The sequence below is a fragment of the Anopheles darlingi genome, chromosome 2 (assembly GCF_943734745.1).
Source record: "Anopheles darlingi chromosome 2, idAnoDarlMG_H_01, whole genome shotgun sequence".
Taxonomy (NCBI): domain Eukaryota; kingdom Metazoa; phylum Arthropoda; class Insecta; order Diptera; family Culicidae; genus Anopheles; species Anopheles darlingi.
Genome location: NC_064874.1, coordinates 55,058,105 through 55,085,825, shown reverse-complemented (window position 1 = coordinate 55,085,825; position 27,721 = coordinate 55,058,105). Strand labels below are relative to the sequence as shown.

General features: G+C 43.1%; 1 protein-coding gene across 1 annotated transcript; it reads right to left on the bottom strand.

Moving 5' to 3' along the window:
* Positions 1-61: 61 nt before the first annotated feature.
* LOC125959332 (uncharacterized) lies at positions 62-14,455 on the bottom strand. Its single transcript, XM_049692151.1, has 5 exons — positions 14,053-14,455; positions 13,770-13,970; positions 830-978; positions 477-755; positions 62-370 (listed from the first exon to the last, which is right to left on the bottom strand). Exons 1-5 carry the CDS (start codon positions 14,453-14,455, stop codon positions 62-64), a joined length of 1,341 nt encoding a protein of 446 aa, XP_049548108.1.
* Between the last annotated feature and the right edge of the window lie 13,266 nt (positions 14,456-27,721).

Below are 27,721 nucleotides of genomic sequence, written 5' to 3'. Positions count from 1 at the left end.
CGTTGTCGAAAAGGTGCTTTAGAGGTGGCCGTCCAGCTTCGACCATCTCTGCTCTATGGTTTTATTGTTTAACTGGGGTGACTTCTACGTGACTTGGCCCTCCCTTTGTTTGGCATTTGGTCACATTGGAATTGATGTATGATTTCGTGGTTTCCTCATTATTTGCAGCAATCTGGTCCTTGCTGGCTACGTCCTCGGAGATTTGTTTTTTGTTTTTCTCCGCTATTAGCCGGCGGATGAAGACCAGCTCCACGATTTTCTCCAGTAAACCAATGAGACCGAGCACCGATAATCCTAGCAGAAACCCCAGCGAACCTCCCAAATCCGAGACGAATTGATTGAAATCGTAACCATGGAACTCTTCCACAATCTGCGGATTAGACGAGGCGTTGGAAGAATCTGGATTAATTGACTGTTGACTGTTGATTGACTGAAAGGTGGACAAAGCCATGATTTGAAAATCGTGGTATTCGTACCGACACCATCTTAGAGGTGTAGTAAACCCAGATCTGTGCTGCAGGTATATTGATCTGGAATCGTTTGCGATTCATGACCGATGCCGTGAAGATCGTTGTTGTACAAGGTTGATAACATCCGCACTGTCCACCATCCAGGTCCTCCAGCTGACGATAGAGTTTGATGAGCTGCTTTGTTCTGTTCGCATCGTCACAATACGAAACATCTACCTCTGGCATCCATGGGCCGGAACATCCAACGGCGCCCACCACGGTACGCCAATGACAAAGCTCTCCGCACTGTAATCGATTCGATCGTTTAAGGTATATTTGATAATCATTGAATACATTACCAGAAGAAATTAAAATATTACCTTGGTGGAGCTCACGGTAGAAAACTCAAGACATTCGTTTTCATAGCTGGCCAACATGAAGAAATGCTGGGTCGAAAGACGAATTTCCAACTCTTCGTTTACTTCCAGAAAGAGATATTCGACACGACCGGAGGATTGCATGCGGTTCTCTGAAAAGTTTATCACAAAAGAACCACAAAGGTGCTATTAATTGATTGAGGTATATTTCATGGTTTTTATAAAAGTAATGCATTTATTTTAAAGCGATGGGGTAATCTTTTTCTTTTCTTTATCCGGCGCTACAACCGACGAGCGGTCTTGGCCTGCCACAGAAGATTCCTCCTTCTATCCTATATCCTTCTGAGAACTCTCCTCTCGAACGCGGATAAGAGGGCTTCGTCCGTTCTGGATAGTGTCCAAGTATCAGAGGCGTATGTGAGCACCGGTACTATACACCCAACGAAATTAAAATAGCACCACCTACTTTTTATCTCTAACAGACGAATAATTGAGCTCTAATTCAATGCTTTCTGTTATATGTTCTAAATTGTGTTCCGGATTAAACCAGTAAATCCAGGAAAACTAAAAAAAGGGTGCGAAATAAAAAATAGCACCACCAATGATTTTCAACAAAATTCATCCATATTTCTGAAAATTTATCATGTTTTCAATATTTAATAGTCTTTTTACATGTAAATCTTTCGGATGACTTCAATCAAATACGATTTCATGTATAAAATATGTGTTTTGAGCTTTTCTTCTGTATCTCCTCCAATGTACTCCCGAAGTTGACATTTGAGCATGTTTACGACGTCAAATTGCATTCCGTTTTCATAAAAACGACGTGCAAGGATGCAAAAAAGGTTCTCGAAGCAATTCTGATCCTGGAGAAAAAGCTGGACAATCGAAAGCCTCGACATTTTTATCAGAAAATCACTATTTAGTGAGTTGTGTGGTGCGGTGATTGATTGTAATGATTGTTGCGCGCCCCCACTCGGTCGCTTTGGCCCCTTTTAGCTTGATGTAGAAATCTATTCATTCTGACTTTCAAAGCTGGCTACGGCTTTGAGGTATTTCACGTCCTTCTTCTTGAAACTTTCTTCGAACTTCTCTAGCGTGATTACGGTTTCTTCTTTCCACCCTGCATCTCTCACAGGAGAAGGTTTTGTGCCTTCCTGTTTCTGGTTCATGGCATAAGTCGCAGTTTTCATTGCTAGCTATCTTCATCTTAGCCAGCCAGTATTTGCTGTGGTCGTGTCCTGCGAGTAATCTATTAATTATCCTGATTTCTTTCGATTTCAGTCTCATTTTGTTGTGCCACTTTTTAGTGGGTATCACCCTTTGTATCCTGTAGAGAGGTTTTCCTTTGTCTACACTATACTGTATATACCACTGGTTGGCCTCTTCTATCATTTGGTTTTTTAGGTTTCTGATTATGTCTTCGATGCTCTCCTTATTTTCAATGATCCTGTCACAACTTGTTCCTATTTTGGCCATAGTGTCCGCTCTTTCATTTCCATAGATTCCCACATGGCTGGGGATCCATTGTATGGTCGCTTCCGTGTACATACAGTTAATTAGCACATTACTTATGGTCTCCTCGACGACGTCGCTTTCCAACGCTTTTTTTTAGTGACACGCAGGTCACTTTACTATTAGTATATATTATAGATCTGCGGACTTTCCTTGCTATTGCCAGTTTGAGAGCTTTATCGATTGCTGTGAGTTCAACCGTACTGATTGCAACGTTTCTGGCAAGCTTGAATGCCCATTCTCTCGTCATTACTGTGTCCTGAAATACTATGCCTATACCACATTTGGAGTCACTTATACTTCCATCGGTGTAAATACGTGGTCGGTCGTTGGAATGATTATTAATGTACTCGCAACAGATCTGCTTTGCAGTCAGTGTGTTATGGTTATTCTTGCTTCCTAACAACCCAGGAACTTTTCCTCTTATCTCTATATCACAGTTTCTTAGCTCGTTTATTCTAAAAGTGGGAATCCTTTTAATGAGGTGTTCATTCTCAATTGCCGACAGCTCTTGTCCCGAGTATCTCTGCCTTGTTGTCGCTCTTTTTATGTCTGTGAGCTGATGTCTATTGGCCACCGAGTGGGCTATCGTTTTTATCGTTTCCTTGGCTATTACATATTTCCTTCGAATGTGAGACGGAATTTCTGCTGCCAGCGCCATTAACGTGTTAATTGGTGTGGTTCTCGTACATCCAGTCACCTTCCTGAGTGATTGGTGCAGGACGATATTAATTTTGTTTTGGAGGGTCTTGGAGGCATTGGCTATCTCTGTTGCTCCGAATTCTAAAGGGCCTTTAATAATTGCTCTGTGTACCTGTATCGCCTTTGCAGGGTATACATGATTGCTCCTATTGCAAATCATTTTTATAATGTTGATGTTTTTCTGCGCCTTCTGGATTGCTAGGAGTGTGTGTTTGTGGAATTTGAGGCCTTGGTCGATGGTGGTGCCTAGATATCTATATTCCTTTGTCCTTTCTATTTGGCGGTCATTAATTTTTATTATAATCTCTGCATCTTTCGGGAAGGTCATCATTTTTGTTTTCTCAGTGTTTATCTCCAGTTCCAGTGTCCTGGCTGTGATTGCGAACAGGTCCATTTGCGTTTGTAATGCCATCTGGATTGCCTGTGTCGTTCCAGTGGATATTAGGACGAAGTCGTCTGCATATTGGATTAGGCTAAGTTTTCCTCCGGTGTTCCCTTTATGAAATTGTGCAGTATAGATGTTGAAAAGAGTTGGTGATAGTACATCTCCTTGTGGGAGTCCTTGTGTCACCACTCTGGTGGCTGATTCTTTTCCGACCATTATTTCCAATTGTCTGTTGGCTAGAAAGTCACCTATCCATCTCACTACGCTTCCTGGTGTCATCCCTGCCTGCAGAATTTTGACTAGTTTGTTTATGTTCACACTATTATATGCATTTTTGATGCCCACTAATATTATTGCCGTGTACTTTCCTTCTCTATTGTTTGAGAAAATCTCGTTGATTAGGAGGTTGGTGGCCGTGAATATAGATCTTTTTCTTCTGAAGCCGACGGAGGTGTTCGGTACGAGGTGGTGTTTCTCCGAGATGTTGGTTAGCGTTTGTAGTACTGCTGTATTCGCTATTTTGTTGATAGTGGCCAGCAATGCTATTGGTCTGTAATTTTCGATTGCCATCGGGTCTTTTCCAAGTTTGTTGATGGCCGCTATTTTAATTGTCTTTAGCCCTTTTCAGATCCTCCCTTTTCTCCATCTTTCGTTAACGTCATTGATCACACATTTGGCTGTTTCATCATTAAGCATCTTGAGCATGTTATATGTTATTCCATCTGTCCCTGGAGCGGTGTTTTTTTTCTTTGCTAGGATGTTTTTCCAACTTTCAAGGTTCAGGAGTTCATCAGTGTTTTCGCTTGGTCTGGTCCTGGTTGGCGCCTGCCTCCGTTTTTTTATTGGGGAAATTGAACTTCATGTAATTTTTGGCATTTTCTAGGTTGTTGTGTATTTTGTTTGTGGTGTCCTTCTTGCGCTTTGTGTCCTTGCACTTGGCTATAAGTTGCCATAATTCGCTGCAAGTCTTTTGTCGGTCTACACCATTTCTCCCAGCCATTTCTCCCAGTTCTTCTTTTTGTTTTGTTTCTTTAGAAACCTGAATTTGGCTTGTTTTCTTTTAAAGTCTATTTGGTTGGCCAGTGTTTTGTTCCTGTCGTAGACCCTTTGTGCAGCCTTTTTTTTTCGTCCCATGCCCGCTCGACCTCTGCTTCCCACCAGGATTTGGGAGTGATTCTGATGGTTTTCGTGTTTTCTTTTCTAATTTGTGTAAGTTTGTTTATAAGCGTATTGAGGTTAAACCTCTCAGGTACTTGTCTGGCCTCGATATCTCGTAAATCGCTTCGCATTTAGTGTTATCGTTTTGTTGTCCTTATTGGGCTTGTCTATCTCCGTAATTATAACTAGATGTCCACTTCCTTCTATGTGTTCCTCCTTCACCACCCTCTTGGTGTTCAGGTACATTGATACTGGGATAATAGTGAGATCCATTGCTGAATTCCTCTTTGAGTTGTTCGGGCTGATGTAAGTAATTTCTTTGTTGTTCAGTAGCATAAGGTTCGTCTCATTCAGTTCCTCCAGAATTGCTTCTCCCCTGGAATCTGTAATTTCGTCTCCCCAGATCATATGGTGTGGGTTGAAGTTCCCGGTCAGGATTTTTAGTCTGTGCCTATTTTCCGTTATTTGTTGTATTATTTTGTGCATCACGTTTCTGTAGGTTGTTATCGGTGTTCTTGGGCCTGCATATACTGTCATTGCGAGCATGTCTAGTTCTCCGATCTCTGCTGCTATGACCTGTATATGTTGATCAGTTCTAATCCTGATAGTGTTGTCTATTTTGTAACATTTTTTAAGGGCAATTGCGCATCCCCCGTATCCGTCTTCTCGGTGGTCTGCGATCACCCTGTAGTTTTTGATATGTATGGGATCCTCTGGTCCCATCCATATCTCCTGCAAGCATATGATGTCTGCGTTTTCCATGTTTGCCCTTCTGGTAATCTCGTCCTTATTTGTCGTCCATCCTTGTATGTTCGCTTGTATTATCTTAATGGTCATAGTCTTTGCATTTTTCCGCGGCAGTTTTCATTCTCATTTGTCATAGTGAGATGTTAGCCTGGATAGTTTTGCTTGTCATCTTGTGCTCGTGAGTGTCCTGACATGCTGTCGCTCAGGTACAATTTAATTTAGTGGGGGAGAGTTCTTCATCACTCGAAAATATGAACTCCGACTCGTGATTAAGTGTTATTCTTTGGTTTTTTATTTTATTGGAGTTCCCCCTTCCAGGGTCGCTTCTCCACTGAGTTTGTGTGTGGTTTGTCTTACGTTCTGTTAGTTGGTTATATTGGTCTTCGGCTTGGTGTTGGTTGGTCATACCGCTTTCTGTGTCGCTTTTGCTTTGGGTTTGTTGTGTTTTATCTGCCAGCTGTAGTTGTGTTGTGGTGTTGTTGTTATGTTGTTCTGATGTTGTGTCTGTGGTTATTGTTGTCGTTGGTGGTCTTGTCTTTTCTGTAGTTTCATCATTTTCCTTCTGTCGGTTTTGTTGCGTGCCCTTGAGCGCATTAGCAAACGTGGTCCTGTTCGTGTAGTTCTTTGGGACTGCTGGGCATGTCTTCCTTCTCAGTTTTCTAGTGATCCCATACGGCACTTTTTTCTCTGTTTTGATTTTTTGGATCTCGCATTCGTCCAAGAATGCCGGGCAGCTCTTGTCAAGGTTGTGGTGATTTTCGCCACACGACACACACCTGACCGACCTTCGTGCATTCGTTGGTATGCATTACCTTGTTGCATCTTGCACACGTTTCTTCATTTTTACAGAACTTTTTGGTGTGCCCCAGATTCATGGATTTAGTACATCTCATTGGTCTTGGAATGTATAATTCGACTTTAAGCATGTAAAGTCCGAAGTCCACACTCCTCGGCACTCACGGGAGTTTGAACGTAATAATTGCCGTTTTAGTGTTGGTCAGGCCTCCGATGCTATCTTTTCGTTTCAGGATCTATACCTCTGTGACTTTCTGGTCTTTTAGTCCCTCCAATATCTCCTCCTCTGACATGAAGGCTATGTCATCGTCTCTTATCACCTTCACGATATTTAGAGTGGGGTATTCTGTCACTTTTATGCTTATCTTATCCTTTCCCCATACACATGTTTTTATGTTTATCAGCTTTTGCGCCTGTCTGATGGATTTCACTTTTACTAGAATTGTTCCTTCCCTAAGCCTGCGGGCCTCGGGGGGTTTATCATCAATGGCGTTCTCAATCAACTTTCCTAACATGAACGGGTTGACATTTTCTAGGCTTTTGCCCGCCGTTATACTTTCCATCAGCATGATCTGTTCTCCTTCTCCTGACATGTCGTCTTCCAGGTGGATATGCTTTAGGACGTTCCGTCTCTTTCGTTTTTCTTTAGGTGCTTCAGCTAGCACCGCAAATTCATTCCTTAACTCACTTAGGTTACACATCCATCGTTGTGCAAACCAAAATAAAGTTCTTTGAAATGAGGTCAAAAGTGAAATTAACATAAAGTGGTGCTATTTTTATTTCGCACCCTTTTTTCGAAAAATTGGGTTAAAATGTTTATACTCCAAAAACGATGCACCATAACACTTCAAATAGTTGATAAAGAGCCTACAGATGAAATTACTGTAGAAATCGGCATTGCAAACAAGGTTGTTAGAAAAATAATCTACAAAAACCTGGTGGTGCTATTTTGCTTTCGTGCACTGTATACGTTGTATACAGTCCCAGCTTCGTCCTTCTCGACAGATTTCTCGAGTGAATTAGTTTCCGCAGGCTAAAGTATAACCGGTTGGCCGCTAGCACCCTAGCGCGAATCTCTTGTGTTATGTCATTGTCGGTGCTAACTATTGACCCTAAGTAGGTGAAGTTCTCGACGACTTCTAACTTTTTGTTACCTATTCACGTCGTACATCACCACCAAGCATATTAGGCATAATAGCTTGTCGGGCCGCTGACGGTGCCACCATAAATTTGGTCTTTGTCTCGTTAACCTGCAGTCCGAGGGTTTTTGCCGCTTGCTGTATCCGTATGTAGGCTTGCGCTACATCGGAGATTCTTAGATCAATTATATCTATATCGTCAGCGTATGCCAAGATCTGGGTTGACTTGATGGTCCCGGAGGTCTCCACTTCAGAGACGCGAATGGCCTTCTCTAGCGTCAAGTTGAAGAGCAGGCAAGCCAGCCCATCCCCCTGACGCAGCCCCTTGGTGGTAGTGAAAGAGCTTGAGAGTTTTCCATTCACCTTCACTTGACATGTAACGTTGGTCATGGTCATCCTTACTAGCCTGATCAGTTTCGGTATCTCAATGGCTTTCATGGCTATGCTATCGTAGGCAGCCTTGAAGTCAATGAAGAGGCAGTGCGTACCTCTTCAACTCGCTCAGCTTCTCAAAGACTTGCCTAATGGTGAATATTTGATCGGCGGTGGAACTACCTCTGCGGAAATCTCTCTTATAGTTTCCAACTATCTCATCGGCGTATGGGTCAAGTCGGTCCTGAAGGACAAGGGAGAATATTTTGTAGGCGGTATTCAACACCGTAATACCCCTATAGTTGCTGCAGTCTAACTTATCTCCCTTCTTCAATATGGGATAAATTACGCCCGTGTGCCATTCCTCGGGCATAACCTGGCTATCGCATACCCCAGCAATCACTTGATGAATCTCCTGTTCTAGGGTTGCACCTCAATATTTGACCAGCTCGGCCTCTATTCCGTCGGTTCCGGGTGCCTTGTTATTTTTCAGCCGACGGATGGCCTTTGTTTCTTCCAAGCTCGGTGGCAGGAGCAACTTCATGTCTACCAGTGGAGCCTCTGGTGTGTCGTGAAGCTGGTCGTTTAATAATTTATCAAAGTGCTGGGTCCATCGCGAGAGGCTCTCTGGCTGGTTACTGATCAAGTCACCATTCTTGCTGCGACAGCAGGATACCTTAGGTGCCGATGTATTTCGGTATCTCGCTATCGCTTGGTAAAATTGTTTTGTGGGGCCGTATCGTACTCTGTTTTCCTCCAGCTCCCGGATTCGATTTTCTTCCCACAATCGCTTTTTAATCCGGTGGATCTTCTTCTCCTCTTTTCTTAGCCGTTCATTATTTCCTTTGCTTGCCCACGTCCTATGCCGCTGTTGCGCTTCTTGTTACGCACAGTTTTTACGTTCCGATCTGGTGTTGCCACGAAAGGCGTCCTAGAATATTTTCGGCACGGAATCTTCTGTAGTGTTCACAACCGATTGGGTTTTTACGGGGTCGGGTCGGACGAGAGAGACAGCCGCCCCTAACCTGGAGTACAGACGCTGTTTGGAGCCGCCACTAACCTGGAAAACAGACGCTCCAAAGAAGAAACCTCGTTTGTGGGAGGTAACTTCTTCTCCCTTTCGTCTCAGCCAATCGGAAGACAAGTCGCTATAATCGGAAGTGGTTGAGATGGCAGCTATCAGTTATGTGCTCTGATTATGTCCTGTGGTTTTGGTTTGTATGGTTGTACATTGTAATTTTAAAAGCTTGCCTTATTGTGTCTTCTGGCCCATTCTATCTGTTTTTCGACCATTCATTAGTTCTAGGTGATCCATTGTTGTCGATAGGGATTTACACTAACGCTCGATAGGGATCTGTATTAATCAGCAGGATTTATCATTTGGGAAATGATACTCCAAATCTTTCTGGTCCCATCAGACACATAGCATTGTCATTCTGTTTAATCGATCAGGTTTTGAAGTCGAAGTCAAGGGTTCTTAAAACAATATTTTTCAAATAGTATTTTGAAATAATGCATATCATATAAATTTTCCACACTGTTCATTTTTCCCATTGCTTTTCTCATGTTTACCCAATTTTAGGTTCCATTCGAGGTTCAAACTTTTGCAGACTTTTTAATGGTCTTCTAGTGATGAAATTTAGCGAGAAATCTAGTGATTTAAGGTCTTGACAAATATTCGACGTGTATACCAATTAATCAATTTTTAGTAATGCGAAATACGACATTTTTGACGCGATGAAAAAAAATAACGATAGTTTTTCTAATACCTAATATTTGCAAAGATGTTTAACAGTTGGCGCGAAATTTGAAGCATTGTTAAGCCTGGCTTTCCGCTAACGTAACCGAGGCTTGAACGAATCCTCACTTTGTTTCGGATCTGTAATACCTTCTATCCAGTACATGACTTGATAATTTGTCCTTGGTCAGATTAGTTAGTCACCAGAGTCCGATACCTAGTAATTAGAGGCATTGTATAGTTCCTGAAGTTCCTGTTAAGATCCCGAAAAGTTTCGTAGGGAATAATTCAGCATGAGATATGATATAATGATTGATGTAAGAATCAATAACACAAGTTTTTAATAATAAGGTGTGAATTATTATTAAAAATCCAGGTCGTTAACGGCATTAAAAAATTCTTTAAAAAACCACAAAAAAACCTACAATTTGATAGGACAACATTAGATAGGAAAACAATTACACGCCTGGCTTCGTTTCAGTTAGCGCGTGGAAATTAGGATCCTCGACGTTTTGCCCGATCTAAGAATTTCACTTTTGGAAACATATGTTTTGTGCTTGTTTTAGCGAAGAATAATGTTAAAAGGCGAATTATTTTTGCTAGATCGCCACGCTCCCAGAGGGAGTCAGACGTCTTAACCAGCTTTCAATGTGATATACCAGAAATGAACCACAAAATGGTGCTAAAAGCGATCCCTTTCACCAATTAAAAAAGTCTATCACCGGCGTATTTCGGACCTCCGTAGCGCAGAACGGATCGGTTTGTGTCCAAATAGAAGTAAAAATGCGCCCGTTGTGCCAGCCAAATGCTATACAAGCTTGTACACCATTAGCTGTTTTGTACAACTTTTATGAAATATTGCTTGCGGGATTATCATGATTTTTTGATTAGATTTTTCCCTGACTCCCGAAACTAGTATCTGAAAGATGAGTATCTTATCTGAATGATGGGTATCGTATCTTATCTGAAAGATAAGATGAGGTGAAAGTTTTACATGAACATCATTGCTCACTTCTCGCGATTTATGAGCGCATAACGTCGGTTAGAGCCCTTAGGACGGCCTTGATGTCGGCGATGGTCACTGCTTAGTACGTGACGATGGCCCGACGCAGTGGACAACCAAGGCGCAAGAACTCGTCCCCGTGGTGGACTCCGAAGTTACAGGAGCTGTGGGTAGTGTGCCGTACGACCCGAAGAAGAAAGCAGCGGTGCTAGACGGGCAGCGAGCGTCCGCGCACTTGACATTCAAGGGCGCAAAAATAGCTCTCGCCGTGGAGATCAAGCGGGCCAAGAAAGCGAGCTTCCACCGGCTCATAAAACATGCAGAGTCGAACATCTGGTGTGGAGCGTTCAGGAATGCTTACGGGGGCCTCTGTGGCTCAAACGTGCCTCGGGAGACGTGCCCTGTTCGACTGCGGACCATTGTGGCAGACCTGTTCCCGCTCCCCGAGCGGTCGGTGTGGCCGGACACACCCTACGGTGCAGTCGAGGGCGAGGTGATGGCGCCTGTTACGGATGAGGAGTTGCAACTAGCAGCTCAACGCCTGGTCCCGGGCAAAGCACCGGGTCCGGATGGACTCCCAAACATCGCCCTGAAGACTGCCCTGCTGTCTTGACCCGCTATGTTTCGGAAGGCGCTTCAAAAGTGCCTGAGGAGTGCGTATTTTCGGACCGCCGGAAGCGTCAGGAGCTTTTGCTTTTGCCAAAACCCGGTAGGAACCCAGGGGACGCCTCATCCTATAGACCGATCTGCCTGTTGGATACCATGGGCAAACTCCTCGAGCGCCTGATCCTTAACAGGTTGACGGCGTTCACCGAGGGAGCACCAATGGCCTGTCTGATAGACAGTTCGGCTTTAGGCATGGGAAGTCTATCGTCGACGCGATTCGAATGGTTGTTGCATCTGCTAACAGGGCACGTATTCAAAGACGTTCAGGTGAGCGGTTCTGTGCTGTTGTTACGATTGACGTGAAGAACGCTTTCAACAACGCCAGCTGGTTGGCATCGCCCGGGCGCTGCATGGTATGAGGGTACCCGATTACCTTTGCCGTATCCTGGGTAGCTACTTCGATAATCGGGTCTTGCTGTATGACTCCGAATCAGGTCCACAGGAAGTGCAGCTTACCCCTGGCGTTCCCCAAGGATCCGTTCTAGGGCCAACACGGTCAGTGGCCAGAGCCTGTATGAGGTGATTGCTAGTGCGGAGCGATCTATCTAAGCGGTGGAAACGTGGATGGCCGGGGTAGGACTGGAAGTTGCTCACCACAAAAGCGAGCCGATCCTTGTCAGCAACCTGCAGGAAGTCCAAGTGGCATCGATCACGATTGGTAGTCACGTGGTTCAGTCTCAGGAAGCGATCAGGTATCTTGGCGTGATGGTCGACTACAGGCTCAGCTTCGGAAGCTATGTAGAATACGCCACCAGTAAGGCAAACAATGCCCTCCACGCTCTTTCGAGCATAATGTGCAGAACCTTGGGCCTGAGTAGTAGCAAGAGGAGACTGCTTGCAGGTGTAATATCATCCGTATTGCGCTACGCGGGTCCTGCTTGGGCTAGGGCGCTGACGGTACAAAGCAACCTGGTTTTGCTAAAGCGGGTCCACCGACTCACTGCGATTTGGGTGGCAGGGTCCTTCAGCACCGTGTCATTGGCGGCCGTGTGTGTGATAACCGGCATGATCCCAGTTGGGATCCTCGTCGAGGAGGATAGGGAGTGCTACGCGGGCCGCGGAAGGGCGGGCATTCGCGCGGACGCGAGGCGCAGGACGATGGAGCGCTGGCAGCGTGAGTGGGAGAATGATGCGCGCGGACGTTGGACGCACCGTCTGATCCCGGTCATCGAATGCTGGACATCGCGCGGTTACGGGGAGTTAATCTACCATCTAACCCAGTTCCTCACGGGACATGGTTATTTCCGCGAATATCTCCACCGTATAGGGCGAGCCTCCTCGCCACTGTGCCCTGCTTGCGTGGAGGTCGTGGAGTCTCCGGAGCACGTCTTGTTCCACTGCCCCAGGTTCGACGAAGCCAGGGCCAGGCTACGGGGGATCTAAAGGGAGGAGGTCCGACCGGAAAACATCGTGGCGCTGATGTGCGGAAACCACCAGGCTGTCCACCACAACTTGGTACCAGGAGGAGGGTAGGAAGATGATTGTTCCTAGGACGACCATCAGGGACACTCGGCAACCCGCGCCGATCTTGAGGCCCTATGGGGAGAGGGGATAGGCCTAGGCCGAAGCCGCTCTTTAAAGTACCTTGGTACAAACGTCTTAACTTGGGAGGGAAACCTGGGATTGGGAATGATGAAGTAGGTGGTTTGGATCATCATTCCAAACAAGTCGATTTAGACGGTTGTTATTTGGTGCAAGTGCCTTGGCACCGCTTCTCCCTTGTGTTTAATCTCGAAAGAGGAAAGCCGCGAAGGGGAAGTAACAGGAACCAAGCGAGTGGTTTAGTGGCTGGGAGTCCCACACTGTTCCTGGTGTCCTTTGCCCAGATACGTACATAATGTATTCCACTATGCTTGTAAAATTAAAACAAAAAAAATAGGACGACGTCAGTCATCGACAGAGACCGATGCTTGTTTGCTACAAATTGAAATCGTACAATAGGGCTCGAGAAAATTATTCTATCTACCTTATTGTAAATTATTATACAATTAATAAATTACAATACTTCAATTAATCAAAATAACTGATAATACACGAACATGATCTCGATACGGATTTCTGATCAGTGTTGTTATTCTTAGTGACAAGTTCAAATTAGCGTTTGTGAGATGCGCTCCGCAGATTATATACAGGATCTAAAAGACTATCTGATCCCGTTTAGAAATGCTAACTCCCAAACCATTTTTTAAAATTCAAATTAATTTGTCTAAAAACGGAAAATCTGATATTTTCTTCTTGATTTGACGATTTGAGGTGCAGAAACACTTGTTCACCGTGCCAGTATAGTCAACACATTTATTCATGCCATTGACGGGTTAGGAAAATTATCTAAATATTATACCATGTTCAGAAAGCTGAACATATCACCACATTTGAGGACTGTATTTGATCTAAATAATTTTATTTGTTATTTTGTCTATCCAAAATGTCCCCAAACCAAAGGCTGAGTTAAAAAGATGGTTGGTAACTTTCAGTTACGCCAAAAATAGGGATACGGCGAAGAAAGGAGATAGAGTGTATAAGCTTTCTAAATTGGACAAAAAAGAAAAAAAATGTTTGCTTTTACTAACCCAAACTGATTTGATTCAAATATAGATGACATCCTATTCTCATGTCCACAGAAAATATAAAATTTTGAGCAAAGTAACATTGGTTCGGTCGTTTCGGAGATTTATCACTAACGGTATGGCACAAGAAAGAAGACGAAGTTATAGTTCACTTACCGGCGAACCCTTCCTTTTGCTCGTGTATAAATACATGCCAACCCGGTGGCGTATCACCGACGTTAACCTGTGTTACGTTGGCATCGTGGCGCAGCATGATCGAATAGCCCGCTTCCTTCCAGGAGTGCTTCGTAGTAACAAGTGGATTCATCGTATAGCACCGACCCATATCAAGATGCAGGCTTTCCTCCACTTGTATATCTACCAAGTACAACATGGAATTGGTTTCATTAAAAGCTATACAATTTGCAGTTTCGCAACGTCGACTGACGCTTCTACGTACTCTTGATGTCACCGTTAAGGCCATGTTGAACGAAAAACTCGCTGTGATTGTAGGTGGCCTCACTGAACAGCTGGCCGAGGGAAGTCTCGTTGAAAGGGAAGCGATCGAACGCACTGCTGTACTTGGGATGGATAGCCAGATTGTACTTTGCCATGACATCTGCTTTATAGGCAGGTTCGCGGCAAAAGGTGATCGACGGGTAAAGCATCGTATCGTTGAGATCAAACCGCGAGTGAGTTGAAATTGGCGGATTGAAAAGCTTTTTGAAGCAATCCGTTAGCTGATACATCACGACAATGCTACAAATGAACAACACTATCGCACGAACCAAACGCTTTGGTTCCTGGCACAACCTGTACAGTATATCCCATAGTTTGTGCCTCACTTTCGCTATACTAACCATTATTACAAAGCATTAAAACGTTGTGTCTGGTAAACGCAATACTTTCTCACAATCATGATGGCGACTACACGATATCCACTTTGCACGGCACTGGCACAATGAATGACACTTCAATTGATGTGATCGTCCAATTTACAGAGCTATTCTATACAGACCACACGTAGCAAGTGATATCGGGCATAAATCAGGATCTTATCGGAAACAGTTTATAGGGCTGGCTTTATCAGGCGAAACGATAGTAGTAAATCATTATACCGGTCGCAATAGGTGAGAAATGTTGATAGAATGATTCGCTGAAATGCTATCAGCACATGTGCTGTAGTGTGGTAATCATCCGTGGGAAACCGTGTCCTGATAGTCGTAGTCTTGTTTGGTTTTGTTGTTCAGCGACCATCGAATAGCGGCTTGTTATTCAGGTTTTTATTTGTCTAAAAATTGTAGATGTTATGAATAATTAAGAAGCATCAACGAGTTTGATTGTTGTCTGTTTGGTTACGAGAAGATAGCAGCACAGGCATTTTCGAAAATATATTGTTATTCAAGCTTCATCGGACCGTTATATATGTTAAAAAAAAGCTTCATCGGAGCTTTCTTCAAAAATTTTCACTAGAGGTCACTTGATGTATGATCGAGAAGGAAAATGTAACGATGATTTCATTTGCCTTATGAAATTATCTGCATTAGTTGAGTTGAGACCTATGTTTATCTACCTTGTGACTTTTATACTTAGCCTGAAAGCGATATGATTATTTAACAACACTTAGCTACTTAACTTAAACCTTTGTATTATGCTCGATTATTTCGGTTTGTTCCATGTTGTCGTGTGTTTATTAAAATAGAGAAAATTTAGTCATTTCAATGAATTAAACGTACATTGGCTGTCACTCTATCTTCTGCTGGTTGTCCTGCTTTTTGAATGGCATTGCCGGTACCCAAGAGAAAAGGAAGAATGTAGTCGGAGGACTTTTTTCTCCCAAGTAAAGCGTACTGTGCAGATCAAGCATCTGGTCCGTTTATTTGGCCGTCGGCAGAGTTGGTGCCGTTAGCGCCGAGTCAACGGCTGCGTTGGCAATGGCATAAGTGAATCCGAGCGCCACGTAAAGTCAGTAATGAGCAAGAAATAACGGCAACAGAACATACGAAACACCACTGGTGGAAGCAAGAATGTATTAGGGTGAACGAGAAACACTGATTATAAATACGTTCATTTCACATTCCTTGCCGAATATGGGCCGGCGAATAGCGCGAGCATGGGCGGAAAATGGAAAGATGACGTAGACATCGTCGACTGCTCGCAGGAGTAGCATCTGACAGTTGAACAAGACAACACGGCAAACAATCTTCGTGTTTGTTATAGTATAGGCAAACGCATTACCTCACGATCGTAAAGGTGTAGTACGGCGGTTACGGGCCGTACAGGCGTAGTTATCCTACATCAGAATATGAGTTAAACAATGGTTTCAAATACTTCGTTTTTCCGATTTGGAAATATTGACCCACTATTCCGCTGTACTGCTATCAAGCCGATGATAAGATAAAGATGTTGAGTGTACAGTTGAAGCACGTGTTTGTTAAATATGATACTTAAAAAGTGCAATAAATGTGGGTATTGTATTGAGTTAAAAAGAAAATGATTCATTTGCGGACATTGCAACAAATGCGAATGACATCGTAATAGCAGCGTTGTAGGAAACTCTCACGAAAAAGCGAACATGAATGAGGAGACATCTTAAACAGGGTGACGAGACCTTGAGACTGGGAAAATGACAAGCTAATGACGGCTAAGTCATTTGAAAATATGTGTGGTAGAACTCTTATTTTCAATTCATAGCTCAAAAATAACTGAAACAAAAATGAAAGCTTTGCCGCGCTATGATGGTCAAGAAATAAAGAAATAAAGGTTCAAGTGACCGAAATACCATTGTAAGTAGGTTGCACTGTAGCTCCCAGGATACTTCTGACGATTGATTCCTTCGCCAATACTGGCGCCTACGATAGACTACGTACTGGTATTCTTACAAATACATTTTCGGAGGCAAGTATCAAACTGTTATGCTTCAATTCGGATTTGTTGATCTTCACATTGAATGATATCCCCTGAAGCTTGAAGCATGTTATGAAATTATATAGTAGGAAAGCAAAACACAGACAATAATTTCTTACAAACTCGCGAAACTGTTGAAACGTAATAATGTTATGTTCCTAAAATGTTGTTTTTTAAACATCGCAATAATTTTTAAATTCAAACATTCCTTAATTATACACGAGACTATCGAATTGTTATGAGAAACAATTTGTCACTTGATATACCGTATTCCATATACCGATCAAAAACAGTTTATCAACTCCTAGAGTAATGTGAGGTAAAAGTGTGCACTTAATTTTCAACATGGTATATACATCCAATTAAACAAGTATTCGTCCTGTTAGTTACACCGAATGAAAGTATGGATATATAGCTTTAATATGTGAAATATTTTTTTTATGATAAGGTTATGATTTTTATGATTTTCATATATTTTAATAACAATGTTAATTAAGTAAAAAACCCAATCATTGTGCACACTTATGTTTGTTGTTGTAGTGTAATCAACATTAACAATTTTACAATTTCAGACTGCCCAGGAATATTTCTGAAAAAGTATCTAATGCAACATTTTCCGTTTGTATTCCGGAATGAGGGTCTCATTGAATCTATTTAAATGATGTGGCGAGGCAAGATACACGGTTTCTCAAAACTCAAAAAATATATAGAAAGCGTAACAACTGTAGATTATTACATTTTTCTTCTCTCGCAACATTTGTAATCCAAACCACAAACAAAAACACTTATGATAAGATGGTTTTTTATCTTTCAAACCTGTCTAGAATCTGTGTGGCTGTTTTCTGTAAAAGCAATCTCTTGTTGTCTGCGACACTTTTGTTGTTGAAGGAATAAAAACATAAAGAAATAAAAACTTATCTATATCTCCTTATTTTTTCTGATTTGTTATTATATGGCAATGTGCAGATGTAAAATGTGTTTGAACATTCGAATCAAAAAAATTTTCAACATATCAATGCAATTAGAATGACCCTTGCAAATGTGTGCAACGGTAGAATAAGGAAAATAATACAAAACTAATGGTTGTATAATGAAAAAAGAACAAACAGAAACAGACTCGTATTTTATGAATCATTTACGAAACAGAAAGGCTTCTTTGTCAGACTAAAGACTAAAGTAACATAGTTGAATAACAGATTACTTTTCATTTCTATCTTACTTTTGGGAAAAAGCAATAAAAGTTTTCATGCACTGCAGTACTGACTTGGTTAATAAACATGTTTTGCATACTTTAAGTACTTATCTTTTCGTTCTCAAGGACTACATACTGTCATTGTAAAATGTTGCCATTATCGTTCATCAATTTTTCATAACCATTCAATATTAAACTACAATGCAATCTAGTTTTTGTTTGCAAGCACTTTTAAAGTAATGTAAAATAAGGTTTTATTTGTCGTATCTTTGTATTTGTCCGCAAATTGTGATTCATTTGAGATTTACAGTCAGCAGAAGTGATTTTTCTGTCTTCATGTTCGCTGCCGTAATTCGTTTCGCGATAAATCATCGAAAGGGCCAACAGCGTCGTCCACCTTTGGCAGTGGTATCATCGGATAGCAACCGCTAACTCTAGTAACTCGCTTGTCCGTAGAGTGAAGCACCAACGCGAGAGCTGACATTTGCATTAATTTCATTCAAATCTCGCTCATATTTGCTTCTCATGGGGATACTGCTGGGAATCTTGCCAATTCCTCCGCTCTTTCACTCGCTCTACTTCGATTACTCATATTTCCATTCCGACACATGTTGCACTGGACAGGCACACTTGACTCACGGCTGTGTGCTTGCTGGGGAAAAGTAGATTTTCTGCCGAAATCGTACACCAATCGGGCGCTCAACTCGATGTGACGTTTATATTATGGCCGAGGAACTTTGCCCAAATGCTGCGGGCTTAACCATAGTTTGGTATTCAGTAGTCTATCCGTAGATGACACTAATTTTAGCGAGACCAACTATTTTTGTTTCACACCCATTTGCTTCGGCATCACCACCGACGGAGACGTCGGAGCCGAGGATGGTGATGACGAGGATGATATGTTGTTTTGCACCGCCATCCACCGTTTGCGTTGGCCTTAAGTCACGCAGGATTCAAATCGTTCTCTCAATGGCTATGTGGTGTTGCTAAAATCCACTTTCAAACGATGAACCGATGCAACCCGATACGACCTGATGTATATACGTTCCTGATTTCATCGATTATGCGTGAGGGGGCCACTTACCTTCTTTCTTCGCCTTTGGGGGGAAAACCAAATATCTCCATGAGATAAACCGTGCGCGCATTTGGTCAATCTTGCTTGCTGGAAAAAATGTCGGTCTGGTGGAAATATTATAGTACGAAAATAAAACCAAACGATGAAGCATTCCATTGGTTCTGTCACTGAGGTTGGCTGCTGGTTTCCAAAGACAGAGTCTATTTTTGAATTTGTCTCGCTTCTCTTCGGCGAGGCAAAATTGCGATGGTTGCAAAATTAAAAGCACACTGGTTGCAATGTAAATTGCAAGATAAGAACATTAAACGCTTGCAAATGTCCTAGAAGGTCTTCGCGGCCATCCTGCTTTCAGATCATAGCGGCAAGTCTACGAAACTGCCAAACCAGTTTGCCGGTGCGATGCGATTCAAACACGCTTGACATATAACAGAGCTAGATAATTACTATGATCACTCATCACATTGAACATCATGCAGGTTGCTAGGTGATCGAAAATAAGTGCTGTCGGAAGAGGAACGTCATGAGATGCGCACGAGCATAGCCAAACGCACCTCGAAAGCACTTCTTCACAGCCCAGTCACTACTTGACAATGCATGAGTTCGCTGCCAACTATACGACGGTGGTCACGCGAATAACACAACCGGATTGTCCGTTGGATGGATTAGAATGTTTGAATATTGTTTGTGCCAACGACAGTCAGCAATGCATACCAATATCATGCGATGGTCAAACATTCATCACATTTCTCGACTAAAAATATATTTGCTGTACTGCTACAACCTCACAATTATTCTTCCAAAGTATATAGATACAAAGTTCAATATTAATTGTTTGTTGTTGGTGGCGTGAGTGAGGCAAGAGTTAGCATTTAGTAGTTTTAAGTCCATCACTTTCCATTTAACTGTTGGTTGAAGTTTTTTTTTTCTTTCGGAGGATGGACTTCAACCTTTTCTTCACGATCCTGGTTGAAATAATATTGAATTTCCTCCTTTCCTAACTTTTGAGATTGGAAGGTATTAAGTTTTTGCAGGGTTCATGTTTCAAGATATGAACAAGAACAATGGTAGAAAATGATGGATGTTATTAGAAATGCACTCATTCGAAGATTCATCCAGACTTTGGGCATTTTGTGTGTGCAGTTGATATAGCATTTTAAAATGTTGCATTGCATGTTGCAAAATGCTATAAAATGCATTTTAAAGTGGTGGAGAAACTGTTGGGTGTTACAATGGACGGTTCAAGACCATCATCGGTCCTAAACATATACAATCGTCTCTTAGTACGAGATTTTCTCAATACACTCCTGCTCACTTGCATTGTTGTGAAGTAAATTTGAATGTTTTTGATGTATGGCTAGAATTGGCTAGAGTTGTTGATCTCATGACATAAAATTAAACGCATCCTAAAAACTGAACTATAATCAATTTTTTTATTTAAGCAAAGTCAATCGAACTGGCGATCAAAGCTTCTTCATTTATGCATTTAAATTGATTGGGTAGCTTGCTAATAACCGCGACGTCCTTGTCTGTTGTGTTTTTGTAAGTTCTAATAATTTTAATTGTATGCGTTCAGCATTTAAAACCAGACATACTGCACTAAATATGCATAATAAACATCGAAGTTGACCATTTTTTTATTGGTATCGTTCAAAATACCTGGCTTGGGCTCGTATCGTCAACAACCAGTACCAACAGCGACGGCGAAAATGAAAACATTTCGTCAGTTTCCTTGGCAGCTCATCAATTTACTATAAACACTGCAGCACTTCCTGTGCGGACAATAATTATTAAATGAAATATACGCCTACGGTAACGACTAGCGCTAATGTTTATTATTTTTCGTTCAGCTGTAAATTTTTCATGATCATATTTGTTGGTTTGCCTACGTCGAAAAGGAAAGCATCTCCCGAAACCATCGTTCATTATGGATTGTGAGCAGCCATCGACGGACGTATCGTATCAGACAGTTACATAATATTTCGTAACATTGCAGGGCTTGAGTCCTATGGTGTGTCTTGGGACACGGTTGGTGACACCGGTCGTTCGATGTAAGCTACTACACAATATCGCACCATTTTATCTGAATGTGGGCGACCGTTCTGTTCCGTTTATAGCACTTTTCTTCCTCAATGCATGGCGCTCAGCTTTTGTCAGGCGTTTTCCTTTCCATTAGATGATGGCCGGCGCCATAGCTCGCTTACTCAACGGTGTTTCGTTTGTGGCGTAGTCGGTTCGCTGCTAAGGAAATGTTTCAGGTCCCTCTGAATACCTCAGCACCTACCTCCTCTTCAACCCAGGCCAGGGTCACGGTTGGAAGGTGGCAGGTGGTGTTGAACAATTTTTGTTGCTCGAATCTCCGTCCAACTGTAAACACTGCTTTCCTCGGACAGTTCTCGCACCATAGTCGCTCACAGCTTCTCGCGGTTGTATTTGTATTTTTTTCAATACACGAATTGGATCAATAAATCTTCGTATACACAAACATTTCGGCCAAAGGTTTGCATTCCTGTAGAATCGCAAATGACCAGTGTCGTTTAAGTAATGATACTAGATCGATGTAGAGCATTATTTTAATTGTCAATTTATTAGAATAAAACAGAAGAAAATTCCTCTTGTTTCACAAAATCTCACAAAGCTTAATAATCTTTCCAATTTTCACACAGACAGCTGTTTTTTGTAAATAACAATATGCGTGCACATCTTGCCGCAAATGATTTCATAACGTTGTGCATAATCGTGTGTAACGCAGCAAATGCTAAGAATACATTCATTGCGTATTGGAAATAGATTGATTGAGTGTTGGTACAGTGACATGATTTCAATATTCTTGGATTCTACAGAACTTTGCATTGAATTGAAAAGCAGAAACCATTATTGAGTATTCCATTCATATTCTGTAAAATACGAACATAATTGACTTACTAACAGAAATTTTCGCCATCAATTATTTGCAACGATCAGGAGAGGAAGAAAGGGTAAAGGCATTTCATATCAATTCATTGACAGTTTTTCTCGATTCACCAAACGTCTATGAGCCGGGAAGAGTATGCTCCGTATTGCTCCGAGCATTTCCGGTGGCCGGTGATTCCTATTTGACCTGCAATAAACCGACCAGGTGAAGATCAAGTTGTTTTCCGTAGGTCACGTTGCTTGAGGAACCCTGTAACCCCATCCTACTGATGTTGAAGATCCACATCGTTCGGTTTCATGATCTTATGAACCGGCAAAAGGATAAAAAATGCCAGCAAATGGCTTATATAGAAACACCTGGTTAGTTTGCATGCCTCTTGCATGGTCGTTTTGTTGCCAAATAATTTAGAGCGTCACGCGATGTTTAGATATTCAGCGCCGTCGATCCTTTACTCGCTCCCTCGCACAAAAGGTTTTGGTTTTGTTGCTAACTTATTGCCATCTGAATTTGTCAGCTTCACCTGCAGTAGGATCATATTAACTGTATGTTTTATTAGATCTGTGAATTGCATTCTGTGATTCATAATTGCAACGTTCACCGTAAACTATTTTCTTTACATAAAAATGAATATTTCTGGATATGTATATATTAGATGAATGAGTAGTGTGTACAAGAATTTTCCAAATATCGCCATCTTTTTAATTAACAAATATTAAAATAAGTAAACAAAATTAAAACTAATACACCATTTCGCACAAAATGATGTTGTACCTCGCGTTGTAGAAAATCAATTCGCGAAGGCAATCGTTTAATGGAAGAAATCACGCATATCGGTGAATGAGGTCCTGGAATGCCCTTTGCGATGAAAACTGGTACCCTTGCCGCTGTAGTTGACTCATCTTTGCGGGGAATCCATGCGCATCTTTCATCGTACACATCACGCCCAGTATTATCTTGATCAAGGATCCCACAGTGAGCGTGTTTCAGCGCACAACACGGTAGCAAGCAAACTCGAACATACGTCAGCTACCATTCGGAACTTCGGTTGCTATTTCTGGCATCGTGAAGGTTTCGGAAATTCGCAGGGAACGACCACTCGTGTGTCATAGCCCACACACGCATAACCACAAACCGTAGACCGAGATTATTCGGGTCGGTGGCGGTATAGATGATGGGGACGGGGACACTGCACAAAACCGACTTTCTTCTTGGTGTCAAAGGTGGTTTTGGGTTTGCTTTTCGTCGTGTTCTTAGACCTGCACCCGTTAGCATATGAAAATATACGAGGTGTATGTCAAGGCAGCTCGGGCAAGCTATGCTTTACCAATTGTTTGAAAAACTGTAGGAAACGTTGAAGCGAGAAATGGTTCACCCCGTCTCGCTATCGCTCTACCATGCAGTCAAGGCGCTAACGTTTCGCAACTTCATGAAAGTTACACCCTATTTTTGTAATACAAATTGACTTCGGTTGTGAAATTTGTCGCCACCTGAGCAGAGATGAAAACAGAGCTGATAACAACAGAGCAATGTTGTTTTCATGCTCTACCATCCATCGAATAGAGATGCTGAGGGTTTCCTAATTTTAATGCAACAAATGATTTTGATTTCTAAGTATTTTTGCAATAAAACTAAGTAAAATGGGAATCAAAAAGCAAACTACTATGACTACCAGAAAGCCATTCCATTCATTTGTACTTCCAATTCCATGTTTGTAACAGCTATAGCTGGAGAAAATGGTTGAAAATCGTTACACAAACCACGTACATTTCATGAAATCATATTCCTGGTAATTTTCCGTCAACTGTGCTCGGTTCTATCAGTTAGCGAACATGACCATCCGCGACTGGCCCGCGACTAGTGGTCAGTTTCATGGAATAGCAAAGATGTATCGTTCGGTGTGTGTAAATAAACTGGCCTAGATGCGTGAAACAGACGATGGCGCGATCTTTCGGTAAACAAAGATCACTAAATGGACTGTACTGTACGCTCGGCGTAGCGGGGCCATAGAAAGCTATGGGTGCGTGAAATTACAATCCATGAATTCCTCCTGCTTTACTCATTGGCTTTGGCATTGATTCTAGCTTTTTATGTTGCGTTTATCAAGAAATATGTACTTGGCTTTAGAACAAAGAAATGTAGAAATGTTATTTAGTTAGTTCGATTGGTACCAGCGAGTACACCACCAATTCAATGAATTAGAAAAACAATCCGTGCCCAATCCACGGCTTTACATTGTAAGATCAAGTAAGTTCATCAACATAGACACGAGTGGTAACCATCTGCCGCTGCTATACTCAACATTTCAGGCGGTGTCAGACGGAGGCGAAAGAAGAGTATGCATAATACATAAAGGAGACAAACGGAGGCAGATTTCTGTTATTTCGGCTTCGAGTTTTTGCATATTTTTAGCATTTGGCCACTGTCGGCCATACCGCCGCAGCCGCCGGCGTCGCCACTGACGCTGGTATCGCGTAGCACGAGTCCGAACCGTCGTGCGGCCCTGATCGGTGGTTCTTTAAAAATAGTTCTCCCCCGAACGCATCATCTAGCCCATTGAGCGCGTTCGACAATCTGCCTGAACGGATCGGCCAAAACAGGCTGGTCCGAAACGCTCGCGAGACGACGGTGCACGAGCGCGTTCACAGAGCGCATGTGTCTAACCTGTTGCCCACCGTGCTTGGCCACGAATGACGACGACGACGACGACGACTCTGGCGCAGCGTCTGCGGTCTGCGAGTAGCACTATGGCGATCACAGTGTCAGCGAGAGAGCTGCATTGATATACTAAATCGCCCGGCGTGCCAGACACATACAGTACAGCCACTCGTTCAGTGGCCATCAAGAAACACAGGACGGTCCGGCATTCGGGCCCCGGTACCGGCGAGCGGGCATTATTGCCTGCTGCTGCCACCGTCACCGTGCGCCGGATGTTACGAGTTTTGTTTTTCAAAACCAGTCGGGGGCGTTGGAGGTTTTGCACGAGTGTGCGAATGGAATGCTCGGTGTGAAGCCGTTGTTTTCGGACGGTAAATTTAATCTCTTCACCATCGCACCGCACTGTAGTACGGCCCGATCGTGAACCGGACAGCTAAAAGCGGTCAAGAATGTGATAATTTTAGCCTTTTTGTCGGACGAGAACTTCTTCTCTATACTAGAATTCTCTGCCTTTCACTATCGTTCTCTCTATCTTTCTATCTATCGCTTGGATTCTTCTCTCTCTCTCTCTCTCTCTCTCTCTCTCTCTCTCTCTCTCTCTCTCTATTCTTTTTCTTCTTTTTATGTCCCTTCTTCTTTCTATCTTTTTCTTTCTCTTCTTTTACACTACTGTACCGGCAACTAAGTTTGTAATGTAACATTGTTTGTGTGTTCCATTAGTATACCGGCGCATCCGTATAGCTGTATGCGTGAGACTGCGTTTGCAATGCGTTTCGCGCCTGATAATTGGCAAACAGGCAATGGTAATAATGCTTTGTGGTTTTTAATTGAAAAATTATCAACGAGCAACTTCATCAGACAATTAGTCGATATGAATACATTCTCGCTTCCAGGGGCTGAGAGGATGAGGGTTACGGGGCCAGGATTTTATTAGCTGATAAACTCTGGGCTCACCCCGAATGTCTGATAAAAAAGGAAACAAAAAATCGTCAGTTACCATGCGCCTCCATCGCTGTCGATCTTTTTTAGTATCGGCAGCAATCGAAGCTTGTCCCCTAATTCTTGTTTCCACAGATGTCCACGGTATGCCGTATTATATCAAGCACAATTCATTGTTACACCAGACGTATGCCTACGCTACTAGCGAGGTGTGCCCGAGATGCGACAGAAGCCAAATTTGTCTTGCTCTAACAAATGACAATGGCACATCCTCGACGGTCAACTGCTCACTCGTTACTCAATGAGTAGCTCACGCATCATGTATTCATTCTTTAGATGTGTGCAGGGTATTTCTTTAGTTAGGGTAGGAAGTCTTCTCGAAATTTCCCTAGTTACTTGTCTTGGTGCTCTCTGCGAGCGTTTGCTTGTAATGGTGCACTCAATGCCCCAATGACCATACCATTTATGATATTACCATCCGTACAGTTCCGATAGGATTCTTTGGCCCATCTATAGTTGTCCTTCCTATTTGGTGTTCGGAGTCAATATACTGTTCACTACGAATCAATCACCATCAGATCTGACTGGTGTATGTGTTTGTTTTTCCTGTTTGTGGGAAACCACTTGTTCGTTAGGTTAATGTCTTGCATTGCATGCTCGCCCCGGCGAACGCAGCGCAGTTTTCATCCCAAAATATCACGTCAGGGTAACTCCGTTTGTTTGGTTCGCATGAGCCTCGCCGGTTCACCGGTATCGGGTTGATCTTCAAATCATTCAATGTGCTTCCGAAGGGAGATGAAAATAAGCGAATGTTAACTTATTCCGCCTGCAGTTTCTTTCTTGGCCTGGGGTCCAATAAAAATCATTTGGAGCACTCGACATGTTAGTAAAAAGATGAGGGCTTTCGAGTGATCCTGTGCATTCCGCCGGTGAGGTGCGCGGTTCAGCGCGATTCATGCCCTGTGTATGCACGATCACGAGCGTTCGCTTCGCGTGATCCCTGACTACGCACTCACACATGATCGTGCGAGCGTTTTCGTAGTTTCTAGCATGGGTTTGCGTAATTTTAAAAATAGCCCAAACCACAATTCACCGCTCAGGGCCTTTGTTCCCACAGGTTTTTGACTGGTTAAACTAGAACGGTTCATTCGATATTCGAAGGTTTTTGCATCCAACTGTTGAGCCAAATCGGGGCGAGCGCAATGCTCTTGTGATTGTTTGGACATCGCACCGCCTGGCCGGACTCCAGCAGCAATGGATTAAAATGATGGCGATAAAGTTTTTTTTTTCCTATGTCTTCTGCCCATTTCCTCCGTACGGATGCAACTGCAACCTTTTCAGAGCAGCATTTTGAACCGCCGAGCGACACCAAAACAACACTGAATGAAGGAGATCTCGACATCAACGACAATAACAATATCCGATCGTGCGTCAGTGCACGCTAGCGGGACAAAGATGACTATCCCTTCGCGTAGACGCCAACAGGCGGTTGGCTATTGGTGGTTCGTTGGCGCAATGTGTCAGTCAGCCGGCCGGCCGGCCGAGGCGAATACCTGTGGCAATTGCACTTGCCCACTCCACTCCACACACGACGCAGCGGGTTTACTCTGACGATGACGAACGTTTTCATGATGGTAATGATTACGCAGGGTGGGTGATCCTTACGTATGTCGTGTATCGCTTGCTGCTGCTTCTAGCAGCTACCAACCACCAGCTCGCCCAGGAATAGGCCAGCACCATCACCCCCCTTGATCTGGCTCGGTTCGATTACATAGCAGCTACGCAGCGAGTGTATGCGTGAGCTCGATCAGCACCGTTCAGCACACGATCGGGAACGATCGTCGTATGACACGGCCATGGCTGGCTGGCTGGCTGGCTAGCTGGCTGCGTGCGCATCCGCACAACTCCAAACCACATAGGCCGGAGGCTTGTGTCTGGCTTATGTAAATCTCAATCGACGATCTGTGTGTGTGTGAGCGCCCCTATCTAATCTACCCATTACAGGCACACCATCTCGCACACATGCATCCGTTGCAGGTGCGGAAAGGAACGAAGAAACGCGGGGAAGGCTAGGAAACCGGCGGTGAATCCCAGGCACTCGGCCATGCGATCCAATTGCGCCGTATAAAAAGCAAGTTCCCCCAAATCTCGGCTTAGAACGGCTTTCGAACGCGTAAGTGCTAACATCCATCCATAATTCTTCTCAGAGCTGCAGGCAGACAGGCAGGACGGCAGGGATTGAGGATCAACCGAGAGGGGGGAGTGTGAAAGACGGGGACGGGGAATTGTGTGCGAGGTTGAGCGAGCGAATGTTTATGTGTGTATGTGTGCGTGTATGTTTGTGTGTGTGTGTGTGTGTATATATATATGTGTGTAGGATCTAGGAACATCTGGAGCAAAGATAACGAGCATCAGAACACAGGACATTCTGATAAGGAACGGAGAAGGAT